This window comes from Salvelinus sp. IW2-2015, linkage group LG8 (genome assembly GCF_002910315.2).
Source record: "Salvelinus sp. IW2-2015 linkage group LG8, ASM291031v2, whole genome shotgun sequence".
NCBI lineage: Eukaryota > Metazoa > Chordata > Actinopteri > Salmoniformes > Salmonidae > Salvelinus > Salvelinus sp. IW2-2015.
In genome coordinates, this window is record NC_036848.1 from 53,559,394 (window position 1) to 53,585,338 (window position 25,945).

Here is a 25,945-nt window from a genome sequence, read left to right on the forward strand (position 1 = left end):
CCGCTAGGCAGCTAACATTAGTTAGCTAATTCATTTGCTACTATCATACAGTAGGCGTTATTGTGGTCGGTGTTCTGTTGTTGTTTCCTCTAATCCTTTGCCTTACACTGTATTCCTATTTCATTATCACTTTTTTTATAATATATATGGGGATGACAATGGTAATAAGATAAGCATCTCGTCAACTCCTCTGGTGGCTCATATTGCTAGCAAACCACCCGCCACTGGCTACCATCTACTAGGTCAGCCCACAAGATCTTAATCGCCATGTGTACGCTGGCCTGAAAACAGCAATCAGTGTCGTGGGAATCCAAGATTTTCTGGGCCTCCATTGCATATCAAAATGGAAGTAGATGTGAAAAAGAGAAAACTCCGTCATTAGTGCGGCCAAGGAGGTATACCTTTATTAAGAACTTCGGTTTCTCTCGGCAACAACTCTCTCTAGCCGACCACCAGGTTGCTCATGTGCAAGTTCTCTTACGACTTCGTTCTAGCGTCATGATCGAGCGCTCAGTTCCTTGGTAATTGAATCCACTTAATTTGAGTGGAGCTTGTACTCATACGGCTCAATTGTTAGGATGCTGAGTTTCCTTATGATAGTGCGTCACAGGTATCCTGAAGGACGTTAGTAGAAGACATGAGGCCCGCGTTCCAAAATTTAACTAATATTATTGTACCGGTCGTACTACCTGTTTGGTTTCTGGCGTATTACTGTGAGAATCATGCCCAGGTTGTACGTGGAACTAATGACTCTAGTGTCAATCACAGGCTAACACCGGAGCTGAACTTTCTGTTCCCTTGCCAACATGTTGTTAGGACCAGATTACTTAGCGCCCTGGCAGACCGGCCATCACACTTCTCGCATTCCTAGCGCTTCTACTTGCACATGACCAAGCATGTGGGTGGGTACGCGGCAATGGTTATTTTTCTCCGTGACTATTGTTGTGTAACTGTACTGTAGGATTTGGACAGGGCATGTGATTAATGTCAAGCTTCTTTCTTAGACATACTTATCCTTCTGACGTATTTCCCCATCAGGAGTAAAACAGCAACTCATGTTCTCGCGCAGTATGCGTGTCAAAAGTCCGTCAAAGAGGTAACCAGGTGGTCGCCTATCTCAAATGCACGCTCATACTATGCAAACTATATATATTGTGTGACCGTGCAGAGTCCTTAGTATTTTTAATTATTAATGTTCAAACAACCAGACATATATGCTTAAAACAAAATCACTTTTTGGGGTTGTGTGGCTTCATAACACTAGACAAGATACTTACTAGTATACGCTCATTGTGTAGTATTTGCTGCTATTAGTCACAGTCCGGAGCATTAAGAGGCTGTACATTTGGCAGACTCAGTGTCCGCCATCTTTGCAATACTATAAACTACTGTTTAGGGTTGCTTATTGGAGAGTAGTCTAGATATTAAAACCTAGGTAATTAGGCTGATATAATTATAGCGACTCATGTCTTTGCTGCCTTACTCAGTCTACATTAGACTGTAAGCCACACGGTTACGATCCGAGCTATTAGACCTAGCTCTGCGTTTTAGCCTCGCCGCTTGGGCTGTATTACATCGTCTCGCCATATGATAACACGATTGATGTATGCACGAGTACATATTCAAATATCGTGTTTGAGACGAGGGAACATGGGTCCGATGATTGTTGATCAAACATATAAAATTGAATTATATTCTAAAAAGTAGTGTGAAATTACGATTTGTTTTTGCTGGCGTTCTATAAGCACTCCCCCTGTTCTGTCACCAATTTGCCGCATCACTTTCAACTCAGAAGTTCGCTGACATGTGGTGTCTCATTGCTCTACTTGCATATGAGTTACGTTACTCCTCTTTCCTGTGGCCGGCCTGGCGGCCCTCTAGACGCTCGCCGTCGCTTGTGCTGCTTGTCTAGGGTATTTCTTGTTCATTCTTCTCTCCTCTGCTCCTCTTCTTACATCATCATTCCATGCTCAGTCATCCTCTCCTCTTATCTTCTCGCTCAGCTTGACACTGATATTCTCGTTGTTGTGCTTACTCCAGGTTGTCTGTCTCTCGTGAGGAGCGGAGATAACGGTGAAGGGCATGAATATTAAATATAGATCCTCTAGAGTGATATAACTATAGTCACTGCATTGTACAGTATCCCAGTGCAGCGATTATGGGTACATTATCTTGATGTTTTATTATTGTGGCCTACATGGTAAGGCATGACTCTTCTAACCTTGTTCACGAGAGCGGTATATAGTGGGTTTATAAGGGCTTTGTATGTCAAGTCGCGATTTATTCACAGTTAAAGTCTAACTTGTCTCTCTCGCCGCATGTGGCAAAAAAAAGTTGGATTTGACCCGGCCCCCCCCCAAAAGAATACATAAAAAGATTGTTTGAGGAGAATCAAGTCTCACAGAACGTCCATTGTTTCACCCCTTCCACGTTTCGTTTATGCGTGTTCTTCTTTAAGTTGTCCAGTTCTAATTTGTTTAATTTTTTGTCTCTCTCGGAACCCACCACGCTACTCGACTGTTTGCACATGCCGTCAAGGTGTAGTGTTTTCTCAGGTAATCACGCGGGCGACTATCCATGTGCTCTACAGATGCACATCTGCTTGTACCTCCTGTTGCAGGGAATGAGGCTAAGGTCTCTCGAGCGACTCTCCAAAGCTCCTGATTCTGCATCGCCAACGGTGTATGTTCACGTCCTGGGGTCTACCTATTCCGTCACCAAGTTCTTGGACAATATACGTTCGTAGAGCTCAAAAAGTTCACCACGAGTCGCTTGAATCTAGAGTGTGCGAATGAGCTCGCTCAAGAACGACATAGCAAGCCAATAAGCCGTGTGCGGGTACATATGAGAAGTGGTGAGTCAGATTTCCTCTTGTCTGCAAAGAGATAATGTGATTATTATTAAGATGTATTAGGGAGAAAGTGTTTTGTAGGCGTATCTTAATGAGGTACATGTTGTCAGTTGGTCGTCATGACATGGAGACTGCGCAATACCCCCATGCTTTTATTTGCCATGTAGAATCGAAGTTCGTGGCGTGGTTTTTGTGAGATAAGGATGCAGGGGAGCTACTCTACCTAAACAAGTAAAAAAAATTGATTAAATTGAGCCCATTTACCTTATCTAGTTTTGCTCAGCATGGGTTTTTCTGTATGATTTGGCTAGCAATCTGTATCAATACCGTCACAATTTCGTAGCTACTTGTCAATGCTGTTAAACACACACAGGACGCAATTAAGTGTGTTAGCTACATTATTATAGCTTAGCTCCAGAGTCCCACATTTCGCTATACTGTTAGATATCTAGAAAAACACAAGGATAATAATATACGAAATGGATACCAATTACACTTTTATAGCCTATAGAGCTAGTTCGATTCGCGCTACAGACCGATATATTTTACTAGCGCGCTCTCAGATAATATATCATTTTTTATGCCATTACATTCTTGTGGAAGTAGATTTTTGTAGGATAGTGGACAGCCTTATTTATTGCGTCTATACCCACACGGTATTTTGATACAAGGTGTTCTTAGCGGCGTATCAAATAGTCCATAATCCGTAATCACAGGTCACTCGAGATCTGATTCGCTGCGCATGAAGGAGTTAGTGCATGAGTTTATCACTCACACAGCGCTGGTCTGTATTCCTCGGTCCCGTGATTATCTCACACCTACTAGGTTGTCCACTCTTAAACAGATTGGCGCATAAATCTTTCGCCTTTATACTAAAGATTCGTGGAGAGAGAACATTATGAGTATCGACTTAGATTTTTGAAATGCCCGCGCGTCTTTAAACGGCTGGGCTTCCTACACCTTGTTTAAATATGTCGTGGTGCACCAGAGCCTGTTAGGAAGTCCGTCATGCTATAGTATTACAGGCTTTGCGACACTACATGCAATACGTGTGTGGTGGAGATGTGGTTCAACGTGCAGTTTCATTCACGAAGTTTATCTACCTAAAGAAATATGTTGATTTGGAACCACTTGATTAAGTAGCAGAGCGCTTAGAGACATATAGTTGTGAAAGTTTATGTCTTGCCTACATTTTATTGCTAACCCCTATGAGCGTCTGTGGTGCTGCCCACTGTCTTGATTGGCACAGCGTTTATTTGTTTTTATTATTATCTGTTTTATTTATTTAATCTTTATTTAGCCGTAGGGGGGGCCAAGTGGTTACGACAAATGTTCTTTGTGTACAGAGTGGTCAGTGCCTATATTCAACCATGGAATATTGTTCCTGTAACAGTATACCAACGATGGTTTAGAAAACCTGTGGTAATACCACTGCAATTAGGAAAGCTTCTTCTGCTGTCTCTGGATATCGTTTTTTCTACTAGTTACCATAGCCACAAAGGGAAATTGTCTGATCGATGAATGACAACACCAAATAATTATTTTGAGAGTTGTCTTAAATTAACGCGCACTATAGCCGAACCCCTGCTGTGTTACTCATTAGTGGCATATCGTGCACTCGTAGCGTGTGTGATTTTGACATCTTGCTCATCACAAAGTTGTCTTGCCATCTCTGATATCCCGACCACACGTAGCTGAAGCGCAGCGCATAGGCGTGTGCAGCAGCCATAGAGCTGTGAGGGCCATGTGTCTATGTTTTCGTCTGTGGTTTTCGACACCTCATGGATACAGACGCAGCAGAGAGCAGACACCAGACGCTCGAAACTGACCAGCTCTCCACCTCGTTCTCGCAGACATCAGTACAGTCTAGTCAGGCCTTCAGTCGGCGATAGTCACTGGAGAATACCTCATCGATCTCATCTCGACCACTAATTTCACAAATAAGTCAACTGAACAATTTATTGATATGGAACTATGTATATTAATGTGCTACTGGTCTGATTTTCTGAATGTTATCATTTAAGTTTATTATTCAGATGTTCGCCCATTATTTTCTGATTTTTTGTAGTTGCGCTTGGGTGAGTGGCTGATGAATGGACACATTGCCGAAGATTCGTTGATCTATTTGAACTTCTCGATGTACATTAGCTTTTGGGTACTGACAAATGTGTTGATTTGGTTTGATGTTTGAAAATTCTATTAACATGTACCACGCAGGCTGTTTGAATTTATTACATTTACAATCTCATCTAGTGAGAATTTGACGATTTGGTATAAAAAAACTGGAGATTAGTATTCGCTATCATGTGGGCGGAGGCTAAACAATTAGTGATAAGTAGTGTCAAATCAATTGTCTTTCTTACTGCCTGCGTTCCCTGTGCGTGTTCTCGTCAATGGTTGGTGATGTGCACCTGAGTACCCCCAGTTTCGTTTACTGTATCTCTTTCTTCACAGTGATGAATTGGTTCATAACAAACAACGAAAATAAGGAGCTTACCCAAGTTAACAATTGGCTAGGGGTTCCCGCCGTGTCTGTCATTGTTTTTATGCACGGTCCCGTTCTGTCATTGTTTTTTATGCCGGTCCCGTTCTGTCATTGTTTTTATGCACGGTCCCGTTCTGTCATTGTTTTTGGCCGGTCCCGTTCTGTCATTGTTTTTTATGCCGGCCCGTTCTGTCATTGTTTTATGCGCGGTCCCGTTCTGTCATTGTTTTTATGCACGGTCCTGTTCTGTCATTGTTTTTATGCCGGTGCCGTTCTGTCATTGTGCCGGGCCGTTCTGTCTCTGATGTCTTGAGATGTTGCTTCAATATATCCACATAATTTTCCTTTCCTCATGATGCCATCTATTTGTGAAGTGCACCAGCCCCTCCTGCAGCATAGCACCCCCACAACATGATGCTGCACCCCGTTCTTCACGGTTGGGATGGTTGTTCTTCAGCTTGCAAGCATCCTCCTTTTTCCTCCAAACATAATGATGGTCATTATGGCCAAACAGTTCTATTTTGTTTTCATCAGACCAGCGGACGTTTCTCCAAAATGTACGATCTTTGTCCCGTGTGCAGTTGCAAACCGTAGTCTGGCTTTTTTATGGTGGTTTTGAAGCAGTTGCTTCTTCCTTGCTGAGCGGCCTTTCAGGTTATGTCGATATAGGGCTCGTTTTACTGTGGATAAAGATACTTTTGTACCTGTTTCCTCCAGCATCTTCACAAGGTCCTTTGCTGTTGTTTCTGGGATTGACTTGCACTTTTCGCATCAAAGTACGTTCATCTCTAGGAGACAGAACGCGTTTCCTTCCTGAGCGGTATTTTATTAACATTTTTAATTACCTTATTTATTATACAGGTTTTTTTCATTGAGATAATATCTCTTTTCAAGAAGAGCTGGTTCATAGCAGCATTGGAACAAGCGTTTCAGACAAAAACAACTTGACACTAACACCAACATTAAAACAAAACATAACACACATTACAGTACAAGCAATTACATATTACATAAAAACACAAACATCATTGACTTAAAAAACAATATCACTCTTTCTATGACTATATACACGATCAAGTGTTTTAAACTCACATTTTACAAATGTTCAGAGAGGAATTCCAAGTCCACGGTGACTAAGTGACTTAAACTATTTCTACCTATGACTGTTCTCATTTTTGTTGATGTTAGAATCAATCAGATGGGACCGCTAATTGATATTTATTTACTGAACACCTGACTAAAAGAACAAGATAAAATGTTAAATTTTACCCAACTATGGTTCTTATAAATCAGCTTATACCAGTGTTTAGCCATGGCAAGGTCAATTGACCGACACAGCCCACAGCGCGCTGTAGAGATCACACATGATGTGTTAGACGTTTCTGATTTGTAATGAACCTGAGGTCGCATGAATACACTCGTACCCCATCAAGTGCTCTCAGGGTAGTAGTGGCTGAGGGCCGTTGCCATATATATAACATCAAATAAAATCTAAAACAGACAGTAATGTTACATCGTACCAGCTCCTTCCTGGCTCAAAAGAAAAACAAGCCTTATGCGGTAATACAATCCTATTTGCAGCTTGAGCTTCCTTATTCAAGATTCTCTACATGCACAGTGAGCTCAGCTTATCATCCAACCACACACCCAATATTTGTCACTAACTTTCTCTATAGTATGTCCGCCAATGTAGCAATGACATGATGTTTGAACCATGCCTGCATTTTGAAAATACCATGCATTGTTTTACCCGATTTTAGAATCAGCTTTAAATCATCAGAGTCTGTGTTATGATGTTAAATGCTCTTTGGGCATTTTGCAAAAGCTAAAGATAACTACCACCACTTGAATAAGAACGTATATCTGCTAAAAATGAAACATCCGCTATTTCAATAAGATCCCCATATTTTGTTTGATTTATACAAAAACTGTTTTATTGCTACAATTTCCAAAAGCTAACCAAACAAAAACATATGTACTTTTTACAGACATGTTTGTGCCGTCATGTGCAATAGTAGCACAATTTCAAACTTATTTGCAATCGTTTTTACTTACACTTGTATGTTAACTTCTCCATTGATGTTGTTTTTAAGTTTTTGCAGACTTTTCTTAGCGGATGTACAATCGTCGTGAATTGAATTATGGGGAGTTTCAGCCCGGAGTGAACATAATTGTACACTCGCAAAGCCGACTAAAAACGAGGGCTGAGGGGCTTACATTGCAAACTTCCCTTGCTTGGCTAATCATTTGGACTGCCCTCCAAGATGGTGACGGGGATTCCCCCAAGGGCATAAGGAGAGGGTAAATGGACGAGGGTGTGTCTTTTAAGTGTTTGGACCGTATCCTTGGAATTTCAAGTCGGGAACTCTGGCCTCTTTCTGGAGCTCCGTCTTTCCTACCTGAAGATCACTAATGTCATGATTTGACCTCATATTTTTCAGAGTTTCCAGTTGTCTTGAAAGCATCATTACTACTGATCCCGGGCGTTGATGGCGCATAAAGAGGTCCATAAAAAGTACAAGTAACCTCTGCGCTGTACATACAGTGCCTAGTTCCCCCTATCTGAGATACCTACTGCAGCCCACATCCTCCACATACAACATCCGTTCTGCCAGTCACATTCTTTTAAAGGTTCCCAAAGCACACACACAAAATTAGATTAGATTTTTGATTTGAACCATGGGTCTTTTCAGTTCGCTGCAGCTAGCGACTGGAACGAGCTGAAAAAAACACTCAAACTTGACAGTTTTATCTCCATCTCTTCATTCAAAGATTCAATCATGGACACTTACTGACAGTTGTGGCTGCTTTGCTTGATGTATTGTTGTCTCTACCTTCTTGCCCTTTGTGCTGTTGTCTTTGTCCTATAATGTTTGTGCCATGTTTTGTGCTGCTACAATGTTGTTCTCCTGCCATGTTGTGTTGCTACCATGTTGTTGTATTGCTACTAAGCTGTGTTGTCATATGTTGCTGTCATGCTATGTTGTTGTCTTAGGTCTCTCTTTATGTTTTACATTTTAAGTTTTTTTTAATTTAACCTTTATTTAACTAGGCAAGTCATAATATTATTTACAATGACGGCCCTAAACCGGACAACGCTGGGCCAATTTTGCACTGCCCTATGGTACTCCCGATCATGGCCGGTTGTGATACAGCCTGGAATCAAACCAGGATCTGTAGTGACGCCTCTAGCACTGAGATGCAGTGCCTTAGACCGCTGCGCCACTCTGGAACCCCTATGTAGTGTTGTGGTGTCTCTCTTGTCGTGATGTGTGTTTTGTCCTATATTTTTATTTTTAATCCAATCCATTTTTAATCCATCCCCGCAGAAGGCATTTAGCCTTTTGGTAGGCCATCATTGTAAATAAGAATTTGTTCTTAACTGACTTGCCTAGTTAAATAAAGGTTAAATAAATGAATTAAATAAAAATGTACTGATTGAATATGTCTTCACACCCCAGAGTTAATACTTGCTGGGAACACCTTGGCAGCCGTTTCAGCTGTGAATCATTTTGAATAACATTCTACCAATTTTTCACAACTCTTAATTAAGAAAACATACAGTATACTGTAGTCATTGTTTTTGTAAAAATTTCTCAAGCTCAGTAAATTTGKTTAGGAATCATTGATGGACAGCAATATTCACACTCAACACCTCCTGGAAAGCAATTCTGGTGTGTCTTTGGCATTACAAKTTGTGTAATTGTCCTGCTGAAAAATTAAACTATCCTATGGTGGGTTGTCCTCAAACTTTTTAACTGGGCTTTGCTCCTTTCATATGTATTTTGATCCTGACAAACTCCCCTGCCGATAACAAGTATACCCGGACCCGGCTCCACGAGGGGGCCGAGCCCCCTCAGTTTTTGTTTGATGTCCCTATATAAAAATAGACGAAAGTTTACAATGAAAAGTTAAAATGATTGAGTGACAGGCTGGCACAAAAAAATTCTGTATCTCCGCTGCGCTGTTTCAGCACAATGGACARTGCGCGCTGCGGTGTTTGTAGGGGGGCTATGGAAAGCCACGGGGAGGTTAGGTATGCCCTGTTCCTTTTGGGTTTCCATAAAAAGTGGGGRAAAGCGGTTCTCATCTCTGTGGTAGGCTAAGTGAATAACGTGATACTCCTCCACTGTAATATTTGATTTTGATTTATAAGGGCGGGGTCAAGTTTACGGTTGAAGCTGCTTCACTCAACTCTGCCTCACGCTCCACYACTACCAAGTTTAGTTAGCTTCTTAGCTAGCTGTAAAAAAAAACATTATTGTTATTAGCCTTAGCCTATTTAGCTAGCTCGAACCAGCTAATCTACCATGATGGATATCAGAAATTGGCTTCGCCAAAGTACCCAAACAGAGGAGAGCGATGAGCAGCAGCAGCAGCAGCATCACACCACGAGGCCTCCGTCAAGCTCCAGCTAGCTCCGTATGCAGAACCTACCCACCCTTCCAAAAGCGCCGCTAGGATAATCGCTCCTCCTCCAACTTTTTCTGATGATCTTGGAACAAAGGAGCCAGCCCAGGTTAGCCTAGAATCCTACCCTAGTCGCCCGCAKGTTTTTTGTCCAAAAACATAAATTTAATAGGCTATGTTTAGGTTATTTGGATCCCCGGTTTTGTTCTGTTTGCATTCATTAGTTCCAATTCGCGGTTGTGTCGGTATTCTAAGCCAAACTGCAATTCAGTATTTTTGTTTGCAAAAATAACTAGGCTACTACTTTCAGCGTTTTATTTGCATTATTTTGGTAAGACGATTGTGTGTGCGACTGCATTCACATAGGGCAATTCACCTATTACAAACAGCCTATCTATCTTGTAGCCTATATTCATTACCAAAATGGCCTTGCTGTAGGGCTTTGTATATTGTGCTGATACAGCGCAGCAGAGATAGGCTACAGATTTCAAAAGCACTCAATGATCTCTGAGTCTTGGCATTTGAACTTTGTTTATTGTCCCATCGCGCTCTTGCGACTCCTTGTGGCGGGCCGGGCGCCTGCAAGCTGACCTTGGTCACCAGCTGGACGGTGTTTCYTCCGACACATTGGTGCGGCTGGCTTCCGGGTTAAGCCAGCAGTGTGTCAAGAAGCAGTGTGGCTTGGTGGGGTTGTGTTTCGGAGGACGCATGGCTCTCGACCTTCGCCTATTCCAAGTCCATAGGGAAGTGGCAACGAAGGTACAAGACTGTAACTACCAATTGGGGTAAAAAAATTATTGGTCCAGCCATGTCTCAGTCAGGCAGATGGCAAAGCATTCCCCATAATCTCTTAGTTCGGATCAAAAGCAGGAGTTCATCCATTTTGTGATCGGACGTTCGATAGTAGCAAGGCATGCAGAGGGGGCCAGCTCTCCTTCCATGTCCGGGTGTATTCCCACCTGTAGGCAGTGACTGCCCAGGTACGTTGTTAGCCAATTCCACAGGTAAAGAACGATGTTGTGGATCAGAGACACCATACGATTTCTCCCTGATGCTTAGTAGTTCCAAACGACTGTATTTGTGTAAATATTTAGTCCTCCGTACAAATAACACTGACAAAAGTGAGAGACATAGAATCAGCGCTTGTACCGTGGCAAGCYTCACGGCCACCATTTTAAAAAGACAAGACTTGTAGGACTATAGAAATAGGAAGTCGGAACAAGACGTAGTGGCTTTGCCAGCTGCTTCATAATCACAGTGTTTCACACAATACAATAATAATCAGTGTGTCTTGAGTCCTTGTACCTCCAGTCTGGCGTCAGTCACTATCAACAATTATTTGAGTTTTATTTGTATTTTTTTTTTTACAGGGGCAGTGCACATTAATCAACGTTTCAGTGAAAGTGCCGGTTTAGCCAGCCGGCTAATGTTCAACCACAGTCCCTGGGTTGAAAATTATGAGTTTAATCCATAACATACAATATCGAGTCTAGTGACCACCATCAACCCGAGATTCACAAACAGAACACTGGAAATCATGTGTATTACAGAAAGGAACAATATATCAATTTGCTAAACATTGTGTTAACCACACAACTAAATATGAACGTTATTGATCTTAAATTTCCCCATTCCAATTGTTCTTTAGGTTATTTTGTAACAGACACATTTTGATGTATCTTTGTCCACCTCTGCAGACAGACAGGGTTTTATGGTTGTTTTGTTTTGCCTGTCTTTCCTTCTGGGTCCTCCTGTCTCTGATAAAGCCGGATGATCTTGGTGTCATGTAGTTTCTTCCAGGTCTTAATCTCTAGGTTGTAGTCGTGATTAGAGTAGAAGATTACTTTGGTTTTAGAGTTCCTCTCAACATAGTAGTTGGGATATTTATCGTGGTCCTCTGTGATAAATCCATACGCATCCACCTGAGAGGGGAAAGAGAAGAGGATCTCCGATGACACCATGTGACCTATATGTAGACTGCAGCCCCCAAGTTCAATAAAGAGCTAAAGTACCTAGTCATTTCTATGATACACTACCCCATGTTGTGTGTGTTCTTAAATATAAAATATGCCATTTAGCAGACAACTTTATCCAAAACGATTTGCAGTCATGTGTGCATACACTTTCGTATGGGTGGTTCCAACTGGAATCGAACCCACATAAGGCAATCAAATAATTCAATGGTGATCATATTAGTGTCTCCTCCATTGTTTGTGTTTGCGTGTGTGTGTGTGTGTTCGTGGCGTACAGACTCACCATGTCACAGGTGTGCAGGGCCAGGAAGAGTGTGAATGCTCCGTTAGTAGGTCTGAATATAGACCACAATGAACTCTTCATCTCCTCGGACCACATGAACCTACAGATGAGGAGCACACGCGCACAGTTTCATTTCAGAAGTCACTTAGAAGTGAATGTGATCACAGGGTTCTACGTAGCTAGCTTGGCGCTATGACCTTGCTAAGCTAACCTTGCTAAGCTAACTTGACTCGTAATTTCTATGGGAACTGCCCCATGTTGTGTGTCTTCTTAAATATAAAATATGCCATTTAGCAGACAACTTTATCCAAAGTGATTTACAGTCATGTGTGCATATACTTTCGTATGGGTGGTTCCGGCTGGAATCGAACCCACAATTCTCGCATTGCAAGTACTGTGCTCTTCCAACTAAGCCAGAATGGACCACGTTCAAAATGCCACAAAGTGCCTTAACCATATGTGTGTTGAAGGCCAGTAGACTAGGGCCTTTTCCATCCTTGTCAAGGGGAGTGCTAACCTTCTCTCCTGTCATACAACACCTATTGGACAACACGTTGGGACAAATATAAGCAACCACCAAATTATTATAATTATTGGACACTTTGTTATACCTTTTGCGGATGTATCTGAGAAAGTCAGGGTGAAGAACATAGAAACGGGTCTCATCAAACTGTCCTGAGTAGTCCTTCCACGGCCTGCAGATAAGACAGCAGAGACAACACTGAGCAGTGTAGAGTGAGTGAGTGTGTGTGGGGAGGGCAAATAGTCTGTGTGTGTGTGTGTGTGTGTGTGTGTGTGTGTGTGTGTGTGTGTGTGAGACTATCCACGTCACAGGCTTACTCTCTGTCCTTGTAGGGTCCTTTAGAGACTGGTGTCTTCCCCAATAGACCCTGTAGCCACTGGAAATCTCTCAGCCCCTCTGGAATCAGCACATACTTTATACCCTGCACAGAACAGAGACACTGTGTGTGTGTGTGTGAACACAATACCATCTGTCATGACTTTTACAGCTCACATGCAGTCTTTTATTATATTTTTAAATCATCACTTTGTCTAATAAATCAATGTTTATTTTTATATAACAAAAAAAAACATATCATTTAATTCCCTGTGCCTCCTTGGGCCACTGAATTGCTCAGTCCGGCTGTGTGGGCGTAGGGATACAAATGTTTATATATTTACATACATCCCTGATTGCTGCCCACCCCCTGCCTGCCGTCTATTCAGGGCAGAATGGCATGATTATCTACAGGGCAGAGGCCCATGGTATATTCTTCAGTATAATAACAAGGTCTAACCCGGAAGCCAGACGCATCAATGTGTCAGAGGAAACACTGTCAAAATGACGACCATTGTCAGCTTGCAGGTGCCCGGCCCGCCACAAGGAGTCGTTAGAGCACAATGAGACAAGGACATCCCAGCCGGCCAAACCTAATCCGGATGAAGCTGAGCCAATTGTACGCCGCCTCATGGGTCTCCCGGTCACGGCCGGCTATGACACAGCCTGGGATCGAACCCAGGCTGCAGTGGCGCCTTAGCACTCATTGTTGAATTTGCGATTTCCAACTTGTTGTGTAATGTTCATGTACAGTGGCCGATGAGCACAGATGCATTTAATCTATAATTTCTCTTCATATGACAAGGATTAAAAGGATTTGCCAGCAGATTGCCGACTTGATGCATGATGTCTAGCTTGCTAGCTAAGATTTTGAAAGTATCAGTCCAATCAAAGCTACTGTAGATAAAACGTGATTTGATGTCATTTTATCTGTGGCCAATGACCTTGAGCCTTCTTGGATGGGCACTCCTAATGTAAGTCTAAGGCAGCATCCAAGGGGCTTGAATTTTCAAGCTCTACCCGTAGATTTTGCGGTGACATAGTGTCCCCATGAGTGAGAGAACACTGAGCCAATCACGGCACAACTAGAGAACATTACCAACCCCTACACTCTGTATTATCCAATGGCTGCCCCACCACAGAAAGCACTGAGCTAGGCTGAAATGCATGCATTTTGGAGCTGCCTTACTCAAGAAAGCAAAAAACAGACCATGTTTGTATGCAGCGTTATTAACTCAATGGTAATATGTTTTTACATTGTTAGCAAACTGATATGAGACACGTAGTAATTCCAAAATAAAATGCAAATCAGGCAACAAACAGGATCTGCCCCACCTGCCCTGAATGACGCGTCAATTCAATCATTTATTTAGAATKTATTTTCCAGAAATATTTTTACTAGCTCCCGTTTAATTGTCAAATTGAAATATCATTATTTTTCCATGTCACTATAATGCACTTTAGACTAAATCTTCATCAGAAAGTTTATTCGGGCGTCAATCCTCAAGAGAACGTTAGAAAAAAATGTGAAGAAGCATGCAAACCATGAACAGCATGTMCTTGACTTTTATAATAGAAAAATAGCTCGACATTTACTTCATGAATGGTTGCTGCTGATCGAAGCCAAATCAGACGAAGTGATTGTTCGGATGGAAGACAGTCATACTGCACAATCTCTCTTGCTTTTGGGCGGGACCACTACCAGAACTAGGATAAATGCAAATGAACGTTCATTGATCTATTATAATCAGATCACCTTGTGACTTTATGCGGCGGGCCAAACACTCCGTGGTACGGCAGGTAGCCTAGCGGTTAAGAGCGTTGAGCCAGTAACTGAAAAGTCGCTGGTTCGAATCTCCAAGCCGTTCTACCCTTGAGCAAGGAAGTTAACTTCTTGCAACTATAGGGGGTGCTGTTCTGCATTAGCATATTTGGGTCTCCAAATTAAACTGCCTCGTGCTAAATTCTTGATCGTACAATATGCATATTATTGTTATTATTGGATAGAAAACACTTTAGGTTCTATGAAGTTGGAATTTTGTCTCTGAGTGGTACAGAACAATTTCTACAGCACTTTTCATGACAGGGTTCAGATTTCAGAAATTTTTACCCTGATCTGGGGTCTGTTTTTTAAGGCGACAGTGAATGCTATGAAGAACCGACACTGCCTACGTCTTCCTCTGGGCTGTCTGTTGCTATCATACGTTTTGATATGAAATCTATTGCACAATCCCAGCCTTATAAAACCACAAAATGTTTAGGGACCGCCCTTTTCGTCGTGCGCCTGAAGCGTGAAGGCCATCGGACTTGCTCGTTCACAAATCGTTGTCTAACAGCAATATTTCTCCGGTCATGTTTTCAGTCGTTTATAGTTGTTAAAAACATATATATGTAGTTAATTTGAACCGTTTTATAGCATTTATATCCGTTTAGTGCGATTTTGAGGAATTTCTTCTGTTGTGCCTCTGAAAGTTTGGACACGTTTTGGGGTCCCGTTCGATCGTTAGTGGATATTTCGAAGGACAGAGGACATCTATCGACCAAAAGACGTTTATAAACATAGAAGGATACATTGCCTGCATCTGATGAAGACACAGCTCAAAGTGCAATTTTAATAGATAATCGTGTTTTGTCGAAATATTTTAAACGCATATTTCGATTTTGGTTTGGTATAGCTTCACTTGGCAACCCTGTATTGAAAAGTAAGGATAATTTTAAAAATGTAATCGCGGTTGCATTAAGAACTAATTTGTCTTTCGATTGCTGTCAACCCTGTATTTTTTAGTCAAGTATATGATTAGCTTTCAATTAAACTAGATCACTTGATAGATGACGTCAGACATATTGAGGCTTGATTTCCTAGTATTTTTATTGTGTAACCACGGTTTTGTATGGCTAAATATGCACCTTTTCGAACAAACTGTATATGTATAATTGTAAAAATGATGTTACAGGAGTGTCATCGGAAGAATTCTGAGAAGGTTAGTGAAAAATTAATATATTTTGGCGTGTGATTACGTTATAGCGCTCTTTGGCTGGAATCGATGCTCTGGTAACGTTTGCAGCATGTGGGTATGCTAACTTATCGAGTTTATTGTGTTTTTTCGCTGAAAAACGCTTAGAAAATCTGAAATATGGCTTAGAATACAAAGAACTAGGGTCTTTCCATTGCATATGCTTTGTCTATTTTTATGAAATGTTTTATGATGAGTAATTGGTCATACACGTTGCTCTATCTAGTAATTCTAGTCGATTTGTGATGGTCGGTGCAATTGTAAACTGTGATTTCTACCTGAAATATGCACTTTTTTCTAACAAAAACTATCCTATACCATGAATATGTTATCAGACTGTCATTGAAGAGGTTTTTCTTGGTTAGTGGATATCAATATCTTAGTTGAGCCGAATTGGTGATAGCACTGAAGGAGTAAGAAACTGATGGAGTTAGAATAGTGGTGTTTTTTTGCTAACGTGTTTAGCTAATAGATTTACATATTTTGTCTTCCCTGTAAAACATTTTAAAAATCTGAAATGGTGGCTTTATTCACAAGATCTGTATCTTTCATCTGGTTCTTGGCTTGTGATTTAATGATTTTTTTAGATTGTACTATCTACTTGTGAAGCTATGCTAGCTATGCTAATCAGTGTGTGGGGTGGGGGTGCCCGGACCCGGGGTAGAGCTCGTTAGAGGTTAACCCAAAAGATCCGCCGCACCCGCCCCTTACCTATTGCCTGAACATTCGGGGTAATTGGTATTTCTTTTGTTTCTATGTCTCAGTTAATGGCATCTGGAATTCGTAAGTCCATACATGGTGAATGACCCCGCCAACTTTTGCTGCTTCCATCCCACTTGAAGAGGCTGAAATTTAAGGCTCTTACACAAAAAGGGAATTTTCATAATTTCCACAATTTCAGAGTGTTATTTCAAACTCATATAAATCATATAATCCATATAATCAATCATATAGATATCACCAAACTACCAGGACAATCTAGTTTTTTACTGCTCTGGGCCTTTAAAAATGTTGCTGTGGTCTAGTACAACAGAAGGACTGTGGTAACCTACCTTGTCATGAGGTGCATTGTTGTAGCCATATTCATGGAATAAATAAGGAGACTCGGTGATGGCGTGGGCGGTGTGAATGTACACCGACGTTCTATTACCTACATCCTCCTCGTAACCCTTGGTTACGGCACCATTCATCCTGACAGACACAGAGACCGAGACAGACACAGGAAATGGGACAGATACAGCAAGAGAGACAGGGATTGGTACGGAGACAAGGAAAGAGAGAGACAGTCATTCATCACTCTTCATGAGCAATCTCCATTACATTATCATGGTCACTGGTAGGTACACTCGTTGAAAATAGGGTGCTAAGTAGATCCATTTAGGGTTCTTCCRTTTGTCCCCTTATGAGAACCCTTTTTGGTTCTAGGTAGAACATTTTGCAGAGGGTTCTACCTATAACCCTTTATGAAGGGTTCTTTCTAGAACCCTCCATGAATGGTTCTACCAGCCTTCATTGCATATTTTTTATGACAGTACATTAGATATATAGTAAGAGCTTTCTTTCAGGGCSTAGTTATATCCWAACACAGTGGTCAGAAACTCCTGGTTTACAGGCCACATCAGGACTGAAAGTCACACTTCAAAGCCTTGCAAAGTGATACATAATTCCTATTGAAACACAGTGAAGAGTTCCAATAATTAGAATTTTTTTATCATCTGCAACCTGCTTTCAGAATTACTACCAGGTTAACTCAATGTTGATTATAGAGACTACCTAAATCATTTAAACTGGAACAACCATCTCAGTAATGGGTGTAATAAGTCCCTCTATGAACAGATTGGATTAGTTTAGAAAAATCTATGTTATTTATCTTTGTGCAACAAAAGATTAATCAACGAATCAATGTACATGCAAAAACACAGATTTTTAAACAAATAATTCTGAAAATCAACCTAAAATAGAGCATGCTGGGAAAATGATAATAATGGGTGTGGTTATGAGTGCTTTACTCTACACAGAGTAAAAATGACACAATCACACTTACAGTTGAAGTCAGAAGTTTACATACACTTAGATTGGAGTCATTAAAACTCATTTTCAACCATTCCACAAATTTCTAGTTAACAAACTATAGTTTTGGCAAGTCGGTTAGGACATCTACTTTGTGCATGACACAAGTCATTTTCCCAACAATTGTTTACAGACAGATTATTTCACTTATAATTCATTGTATCACAATTGCAGTGGGTCAGAAGTTTACATACACTAAGTTGACTGGGCCTTTAAACAGCTTAGAAAATTCCAGAAAATGACGATGATGTCATACCTGAGGTGTTAGAAGCTTCTGATAGGCTAATTGACATCATTTGAGTCAATTGGAGGTGTACCTGTGGATGTCTTTCAAGGCCTACCTTCAAACTAGTGCGCTTGCTTGACATAGTGTGAAAATCAAACAAAAATCAGCCAAGACCTCAAAAAAAAATTGTAGACCTCCACAAGTCTGGTTCATCCTTGGGAGCAATTTCCAAACACCTGAAGGTACCACGTTCATCTGTACAAACAATAGTATGCAAGTATAAACACCATGGACCACGCAGCCGTCATACCGCTCAGGAAGGAGACGCGTTCTATCTCCTAGAGATGAACGTACTTTGGTGCGAAAAGTGCAAATCAATCCAGAACAACAGCAAAGGACCTTGTGAAGATTCTGGAGGAAACGGTACGAAAGTACTTTATCCACAGTAAAACATGTCCCTATATCGACATAACCTGAAAGGCCGCTCAGCAAGGAGAAGCCACTGCTCCAAAACACCATAAAAAAGCCAGACACGTAACTGCATGGGGACAAAGATCGTACATTTTGGAGAAACGTCCTCTGGTCTGATGAAAAAAATATGAACTGTTTGCCAAATGAATCGTTATGTTTTGGAGGAAAAAGGGGGAGCTTGCAAGCCAAAGAACACCATCCAACCTTGAAGAATGGGAGTGGAAGCATCATGTTGTGGGGGTGCTTTGCTGCAGGAGGGACTGGTGCAACATCACAAAAATAGATGGCATCCTGAGGAAAGGAAAATTATGTGGATATATTGAAGCAACACATCTCAAGACATCAGTCAGCTTGGTCGCAAATGGGTCTTCCAAATGAACAATGACCCCAAGCATACTTCCAATTTGTGGCAAAATGGCTTAGGACACAAAAAGTCAATGTATTGGAGCGGACATCACAAAGCCCTGACCTCAATCCTATAGAAAATCTGTAGGCAGAACTGAAAAAGCGTGTGCGAGCAAGGAGGCCTACAAAACCTGACTCAGTTACACCAGCTCTGTCAGGAGGAATGGGCCCAAATTCACCCAACTTATTGTGGGAAGCTTGTGGAAGGCTACCCGAAACATTTGACCCAGGTTAAACAATTTAAAGGCAATGCTACCAAATACCATTGAGTGTATGTAACTTCTGAGCCACTGGGGAATGTGATGAAAGAAAATAAAGCTGAAATAAATCATTCTCTACCTATTATTCTGACATTTCACATTCTTAAAATAAATTGGTGATCCTAACTGACTTAAAACAGGGAATTTTTACTAGGATTAAATGTCAGGAATTGTGAAAAACTGAATTGAAATGTATTTGGCTAAGGTGTATGTAAACTTACGACTTCAACTGTATAAGCTCATAGTCAATTAGTCTATTCAACCCCTTGAACAGGACATGAACAGGACCACAGACTTTAGCATAAATCCTTTAATAACCCTTACAAAGTCAGACCAGGTGAACCAGAAAGTAACAGTACTGTGTGGTTGGGGTTTATTTGTTCTTAATACATCGTGTCAGAGTACAGTACATTCAGAAATGAGGTGTCTCTCTCACATTCTCTATGTGGGTTGCTGAATGAATCCCATTCCAAGTAACCACACCTTAAGACAATATTGTACAACAAATATTTGATGTTGAAAAAGTCTGCAACACACTGGAGGAGCCAATTATGATGCCAAAGAGGTTGTCACAAACAGTACTGCAGAGATCACGCATGTACATGGACTATCCTGTTGGTGTTATAATAATTCACCCTGCTTGGACTAAAACCTTACTGGGACAAACACCTCCAGTACAGTGCTGGCCAAGAGTAAAGCAGTTTTTCCTGGAAAGGTCATAGGTAATGGTTCAATTCCATGGTAACGGTTCAATTCCATGGTAACGGAATTACGCTGAGACTCTGATTTTTCAGTTTAAAATGTACAATGCCTTCAGAAAATATTCATACGGCTTGACTTATTCCACATTTTGTTGTGTTACAGCATGATTTCAAAATGGATTCAATTGATTTTCTTCTCAACCATTTACACACTATACCCCATAATGACAATGTGAAAACATGAAAATTAAATGCAGAAATATCTAATTTACATAAGTATTCACACCCTTGAGTCAATACTTTGTAGAAGCACCTTTGGCAGTGATTACAGCTGTGAGTCTTTCTGGCTAAGTCTCTAAGAGCTTTCCACACCTGGATTGTGCAACATTTGCCCATTATTATTTTCTAAATTCTTCAAGCTCTGTCAGATTGGTTGTTGATCATCACTGTCTTCTTGGTAAACAACTCCAGTGTAGATTTGGACTTGTGTTTAGGTTATTGTCCTGCTGAAAGGTGAATTCATATCCCAGTATCTGGTGTAAAGCAGACTGAATCAGGTTTTCCTCTAGGATTTTGCCTGTGCTTAGCTTTCGTCTCTTTTTTTTTATCCTTAAAAACTCCCAAGTCGTTACTGATTAGAAGCATACCAATAACATGATGCAGCCACCACTATGCTTGAAAATATGGAGAGTGGTACTCAGTAATGTGTTATATTGGATATGCCCCCAGCATAACACTTTGTATTTAGGACAAAAAGTGAATTGCTTTGCAACATATTTTGCAGTATTGTTTTGGTGGCTTGTTAGGATGCATGTTTTGGCATATGTTTATTCTGTACAGGCTTCATTCTTTTTACTCTGTCAATTCTGTTATTTTTGTGGAGTAACTACAATGTTGTTGATCCATACTCAGTTTTCTCCTGTCACAGCATAAAGTCTGTAACTGTTGTCAAGTCACCATTGATCTCATGGTGAAATCCCTGAGGATTTTTATTCCTCCTCGGCAACTGAGTTAGGAAGGACGCCTGTATCTGTGTAGTGACTGGGTGTACTGATACACCATCCAAAGTGTAATTAATAACTTCACCATTGTCACCCCCTGACCTTAGTTTTCTGTATTATTTTGGTCAGGTCAGGGGGGGGGGGTACTGCTCATTCTGTTCACCAGTTCCGGAGGTCTACGTCATCGGCTTTCTAGGCTTCACTGAACGGGATTCATTATCATCAACCCCGGACTGTCTTGTCTGATTACACACACCTGGTTCACATTTCCCCTGATTAGTATGTTATATATATGCCCTCTGTTACCGCTGTCTTTGTTGGTTATTGTTCCCATGTCCGTTGGTGGTGTGAGTACCTATGCGATGGTGCAGCTGTTATGCTGTATATATTATTACGGGTCTCGTCCCGTGTCGTTCAACGAGGTTTACCTTCGCTCTTTTGTTTGGGTACAGCCCAGTGTTTTTGTATACGTGTTTGTTTTGGGTGTATTAAAAAMCCCTATTGTGTATTCCTGCACCTGTCTCCAAATCCTTTATACCAGCGTGACAGTCAAGGAATGTGAATACTTTCTGAAGGCACAAACAAAAACCATTGATTTCAAAGTTGAACAAACTATACAACTCTATGCACAAGGAATGCTTTTAACAATTTCAACTGAACATTTGTACAAAAACACATTTACAGGAAGAACTGTGCAGATACGTTAGGTAACAAAATAAAACTGAAGGAGATTTTGCACAGTTTTTGCAGTAAATGTTAATTTTTTATTTATTTACTGTGTAAATTGTTCAAAGCAGTAATTGTGCATAGAGTTGTATGGTTTGTTAAACTTTGAAATCAATAGCTTATGTTTGGCATACATTTTAAAGTGAAAAATCGGAAACTCATAATTCCATTACCGTGGAATTGACCACAGGTTAAACTCATAAGAATCTCTCACACATTCCGGAACCAGAACCAAATATAGGTTCCAGCTGAAACACTATTCACACTTTTTATTTTATTTTTTATTAGCGTTGCTTTTTATGCTATTTTATTGTATATTGCAGGGCTCTCTTGAAAAATTGACTTTGGTCAATGGGACTCCCTGCCTTGATAAAGGTTAAATAAAATCGCCTGATCATTGTGATGCACTGATGCATGCAGTCATAGGAATATGCACAGGCGCACGCACAAAAACACACACACACACACACACACACACACACACACACACACACTGACCGGAACACGTAGTCATGGGCATCGATCTCCTTCCCCATCCGAGAGCCGTTGAGTATTCCTCCGTTGGCCACCACAGCACAGCGAATACACTTGGGGTTTCCCCGCGGCAGGAGCAGGGGCTCTCTTGGCTTGGGGATCAGGTCCACCACTGCCTTTATCTCTGTAACCACACACACACAGTATGCTTTCCTTGTCTGTGTCTTTGGGATTCCATAAAGCAAGCATCACTTGGCACCATTCAATGGTATCAGTATCAGAAAGTACKGTACTACTACACATTGTAACCACACAAAAACAGGCCTAGTAGACCTTTTTTTAAATATATTTTCGCAGTGGACTTCCTTTGGGAGATTCTCAATTGGATTTGCTAATTCCTCGGTCCTCTCCTCGCAAACTTTTTAAAAAAGGGTAACGACGGTCATCCAATATGCTGTAATAGAAATAAGACCATACTCCAAAAAAATTAATCACCCCCCCATCTTAAATGGCATYGACCGCCACTGTAATACACAAATAATCCCCCCACAAACAAGAAAAATAATTGAAGAAATCAATAAATGAAGAAATATCAGAATGATAAATTCCAATGTCTGAGTTCGGAATATAAATATGTGGTGTGTATTGACAGTATGGACAATATATAAGTAGGAAAAAGGTATGTACACCAGTAGTTACATAGGAKGAGCTATGTCCAGAATTGTATTTATTTATTTAACCAGGAAGGGCCCATTGAGATTTGAAATCTCTTTTTCAAGAGCGTCCTGGCCAAGATAGGCAGCACCAAGTCATTACACAATTACAGACAGACAACATGAAAAACTACAAGTAATCTAGTAAAAACGATAGAATTCACAAGAGTATAACAAAATCATAAAACAGCACATTAAAAACATTGACAGGCCAGAGAATCAGCATCAAAATCCTTCATCAGTGATTTAAAAACGCCAATCGGGACAAGTTCTTCCTGTTTAAAAGTATTTTGTATGGCGTTCCAAGCCGATGGCGCAGAGTACAGTACATAAAAGCCCTTTTACCAAATTCAGTTCAGACATTTGGAGCAGTTAACAGGATAAAGTCCTGCGAACGAAGAGAGTACCCACCACATTTCTGAACAAATAAAATGGTAGTAAACCCAAGAATACAGTATGTCCAGCAGTAGTTATATAGGATGAGCTATGTGGAGAATACAGTATGTACAGCAGTAGTTATATAGGATGAGCTATGTCCAGAATACAGTATGTACAGCAGTAGTTATATAGGATGAGCTATGTSSAGWATACAGTATGTACAGCAGTAGTTATATAGGATGAGCTATGTSSAGWATACAGTATGTACAGCAGTAGWTATATAGGATGAGCTATGTSSAGWATACWGTATGTACAGCAGTAGWTATATAGGATGAGCTATGTSSAGAATACAGTATGTACAGCAGTAGTTATATAGGATGAGCTATGTSSAGAATACAGTATGTACAGCAGTAGTTATATAGGATGAGCTATGTCCAGWATACAGTATGTACAGCAGTAGTTATATAGGATGAGTTATGTCCAGAATACAGTATGTACAGTATATCACAAAAGTGAGTACACCCCTCACATTTCTGTAAATATTTGAGTATATCTTTTCATGTGACAACACTGAAGAAATGACACTTTGCTACAATGTAAAGTAGTGAGTGTACAGCTTGTATAACAGTGTAAATTTGCTGTCCCCTCAAAATAACTCAACACACAGCCTCGTTAGTGTTACAAGGTCTCAGGTGTGAATGGGGAGCAGGTGTGTTAAATTTGGTGTCATCGCTCTCACACTCCCTCATACTGACTGGTCACTGGAAGTTCAACATGGCACCTCATGGCAAAGAACTCTCTGAGGATCTGAAAAAAAGAATTGTTGCTCTACAGAAAGATGGCCTGGGCTATAAGAAGATTTCCAAGACCCTGAAACTGAGCTGCAGCACGGTGGCCAAGACCATACAGCGGTTTAACTGGACAGGTTCCACTYAGAACAGGCCTCGCCATGGTCGACCAAAGAAGTTGAGTGCACGTGCTCAGCGTCATATCCAGAGGTTGTCTTTGGGAAATAGACGTATGAGTGCTGCCAGCATTGCTGCAGAGGTTGAAGGGGTGGGGGGTCAGCCTGTCAGTGCTCAGACCATACGCCGTACACTGCATCAAATTGGTCTGCATGGCTGTCGTCCCAGAAGGAAGCCTCTTCTAAAGATGATGCACAAGAAAGCCCGCAAACAGTTTGCTGAAGACAAGCAGACTAAGGACATGGATTACTGGAACCATGTCCTGTGGTCTGATGAGACCAAGATAAACTTATTTGGTTCAGATGGTGTCAAGCGTGTGTGGCGGCAACCAGGTGAGGAGTACAAAGATAAGTGTGTCTTGCCTACAGTCAAGCATGTTGGTGGGAGTGTCATGGTCTGGGGCTGCATGGGCGCTGCCGGCACTGGGGAGCTACAGTTCATTGAGGGAACCATGAATGCCAACATGTACTGTGACATACTGAAGCAGAGCATGATCCCCTCCCTTCGGAGACTGGGCCGCAGGGCAGTATTCCAACATGATAACGACCCCAAACACACCTCCAAGACGACCACTGCCTTGCTAAAGAAGCTGAGGTTAAAGGTGATGGACTGGCCAAGCATGTCTCCAGACCTAAACCCTATTGAGCATCTGTGGGGMATCCTSAAAYGGAAGGTGGAGGAGTGCAAGGTCTCTAACATCCACCAGCTCTGTGATGTCGTCATGGAGGAGTGGAAGAGGACTCCAGTGGCAACCTGTGAAGCTCTGGTGAACTCCATGCCCAAGAGGGTTAAGGCAGTGCTGGGAAATGATGATGGCCACACAAAATATTGACACTTTGGGCCCAATTTAAACATTTTCACTTAGAGGTGTACTCACTTTTGTTTCCAGCGGTTTAGACATTAATGGCTGTGTGTTGAGTTATTTTGAGGGGACAGCAAATTTACACTGTTATACAAGCTGTACACTCACTACTTTACATTGTAGCAAAGTGTCATTTCTTCAGTGTTGTCACATGAAAAGATATACTCAAATATTTACGAACATGTGAGGGGTGTACTCACTTTTGTGATATACTGTACATACTGTATAAAGTGTGTAATCAAAAAGCTTAATTTCTCAGAGATCAAATTACTTTTCAACAGAACAATGCTGCAGGAATTATAATCTTATCTGTTTCTAACTACATAAATGATTTCAAAACAATAAACCTTATGCAAACATTTTTAAAGTGACCAGTGTTCAATGACTCCATGTACATAGTGGAGCAGTCTCTAAGGTTCAGGGTAAGAGTACCGGGTGATAGCCGGCTAGTGACAGTGTCTAAGGTGCAAGGCAGGGTACCTTGCGGAGCCCGGCTAGTGATGACTGTTTAACAGTCTGATGGCATGGAGATAGAAGTTGTTTTTCAGTCTCTCGGTCCCAGCTTTGATGCACCTGTACTGTCTCCGCCTGCTAGATGGTAGCAGGGTGAACAGGCCGTGGCTCGGGTGGCTGAGGTCCTTGATGGTCTTCTTGGCCTTCCTGTGACATCGGGTGCTGTAGATGTCCTGGAGGGCAGGCAGTGTGCCCCCGGTAATGCGTGGGCTGACCGCACCACCCTCTGAAGGGCCCTGCGGGTGTGGGCGGTGCAGTTGCTGTACTAGGCGATGATGCTCTAGATGGTGCAACTGTAAAAGTTTGTGAGGTGGTCTTAGCGGCCT

The 25,945-nt window shown here is 41.4% G+C and overlaps 1 protein-coding gene and 1 non-coding gene across 2 annotated transcripts in view; both read right to left on the reverse strand.

Moving 5' to 3' along the window:
- Positions 1-11,076: 11,076 nt before the first annotated feature.
- Positions 11,077-25,945, reverse strand: part of LOC111968151 (alpha-N-acetylgalactosaminide alpha-2,6-sialyltransferase 2-like) — a 27,257-nt gene continuing 12,388 nt past the window's right edge. The window contains 6 exon segments of the mRNA XM_023993719.2: positions 11,077-11,668; positions 12,003-12,102; positions 12,614-12,697; positions 12,843-12,946; positions 16,907-17,045; positions 22,213-22,372. Of these exon segments, the coding sequence (XP_023849487.2) occupies positions 11,456-11,668; positions 12,003-12,102; positions 12,614-12,697; positions 12,843-12,946; positions 16,907-17,045; positions 22,213-22,372 (800 nt within the window). The 3' untranslated portion in view covers positions 11,077-11,455.
- On the reverse strand, positions 12,413-12,541 carry LOC111968302 (U6atac minor spliceosomal RNA). Its single transcript, XR_002877863.1, has one exon. It is a non-coding gene; the product is annotated as a U6atac minor spliceosomal RNA (small nuclear RNA).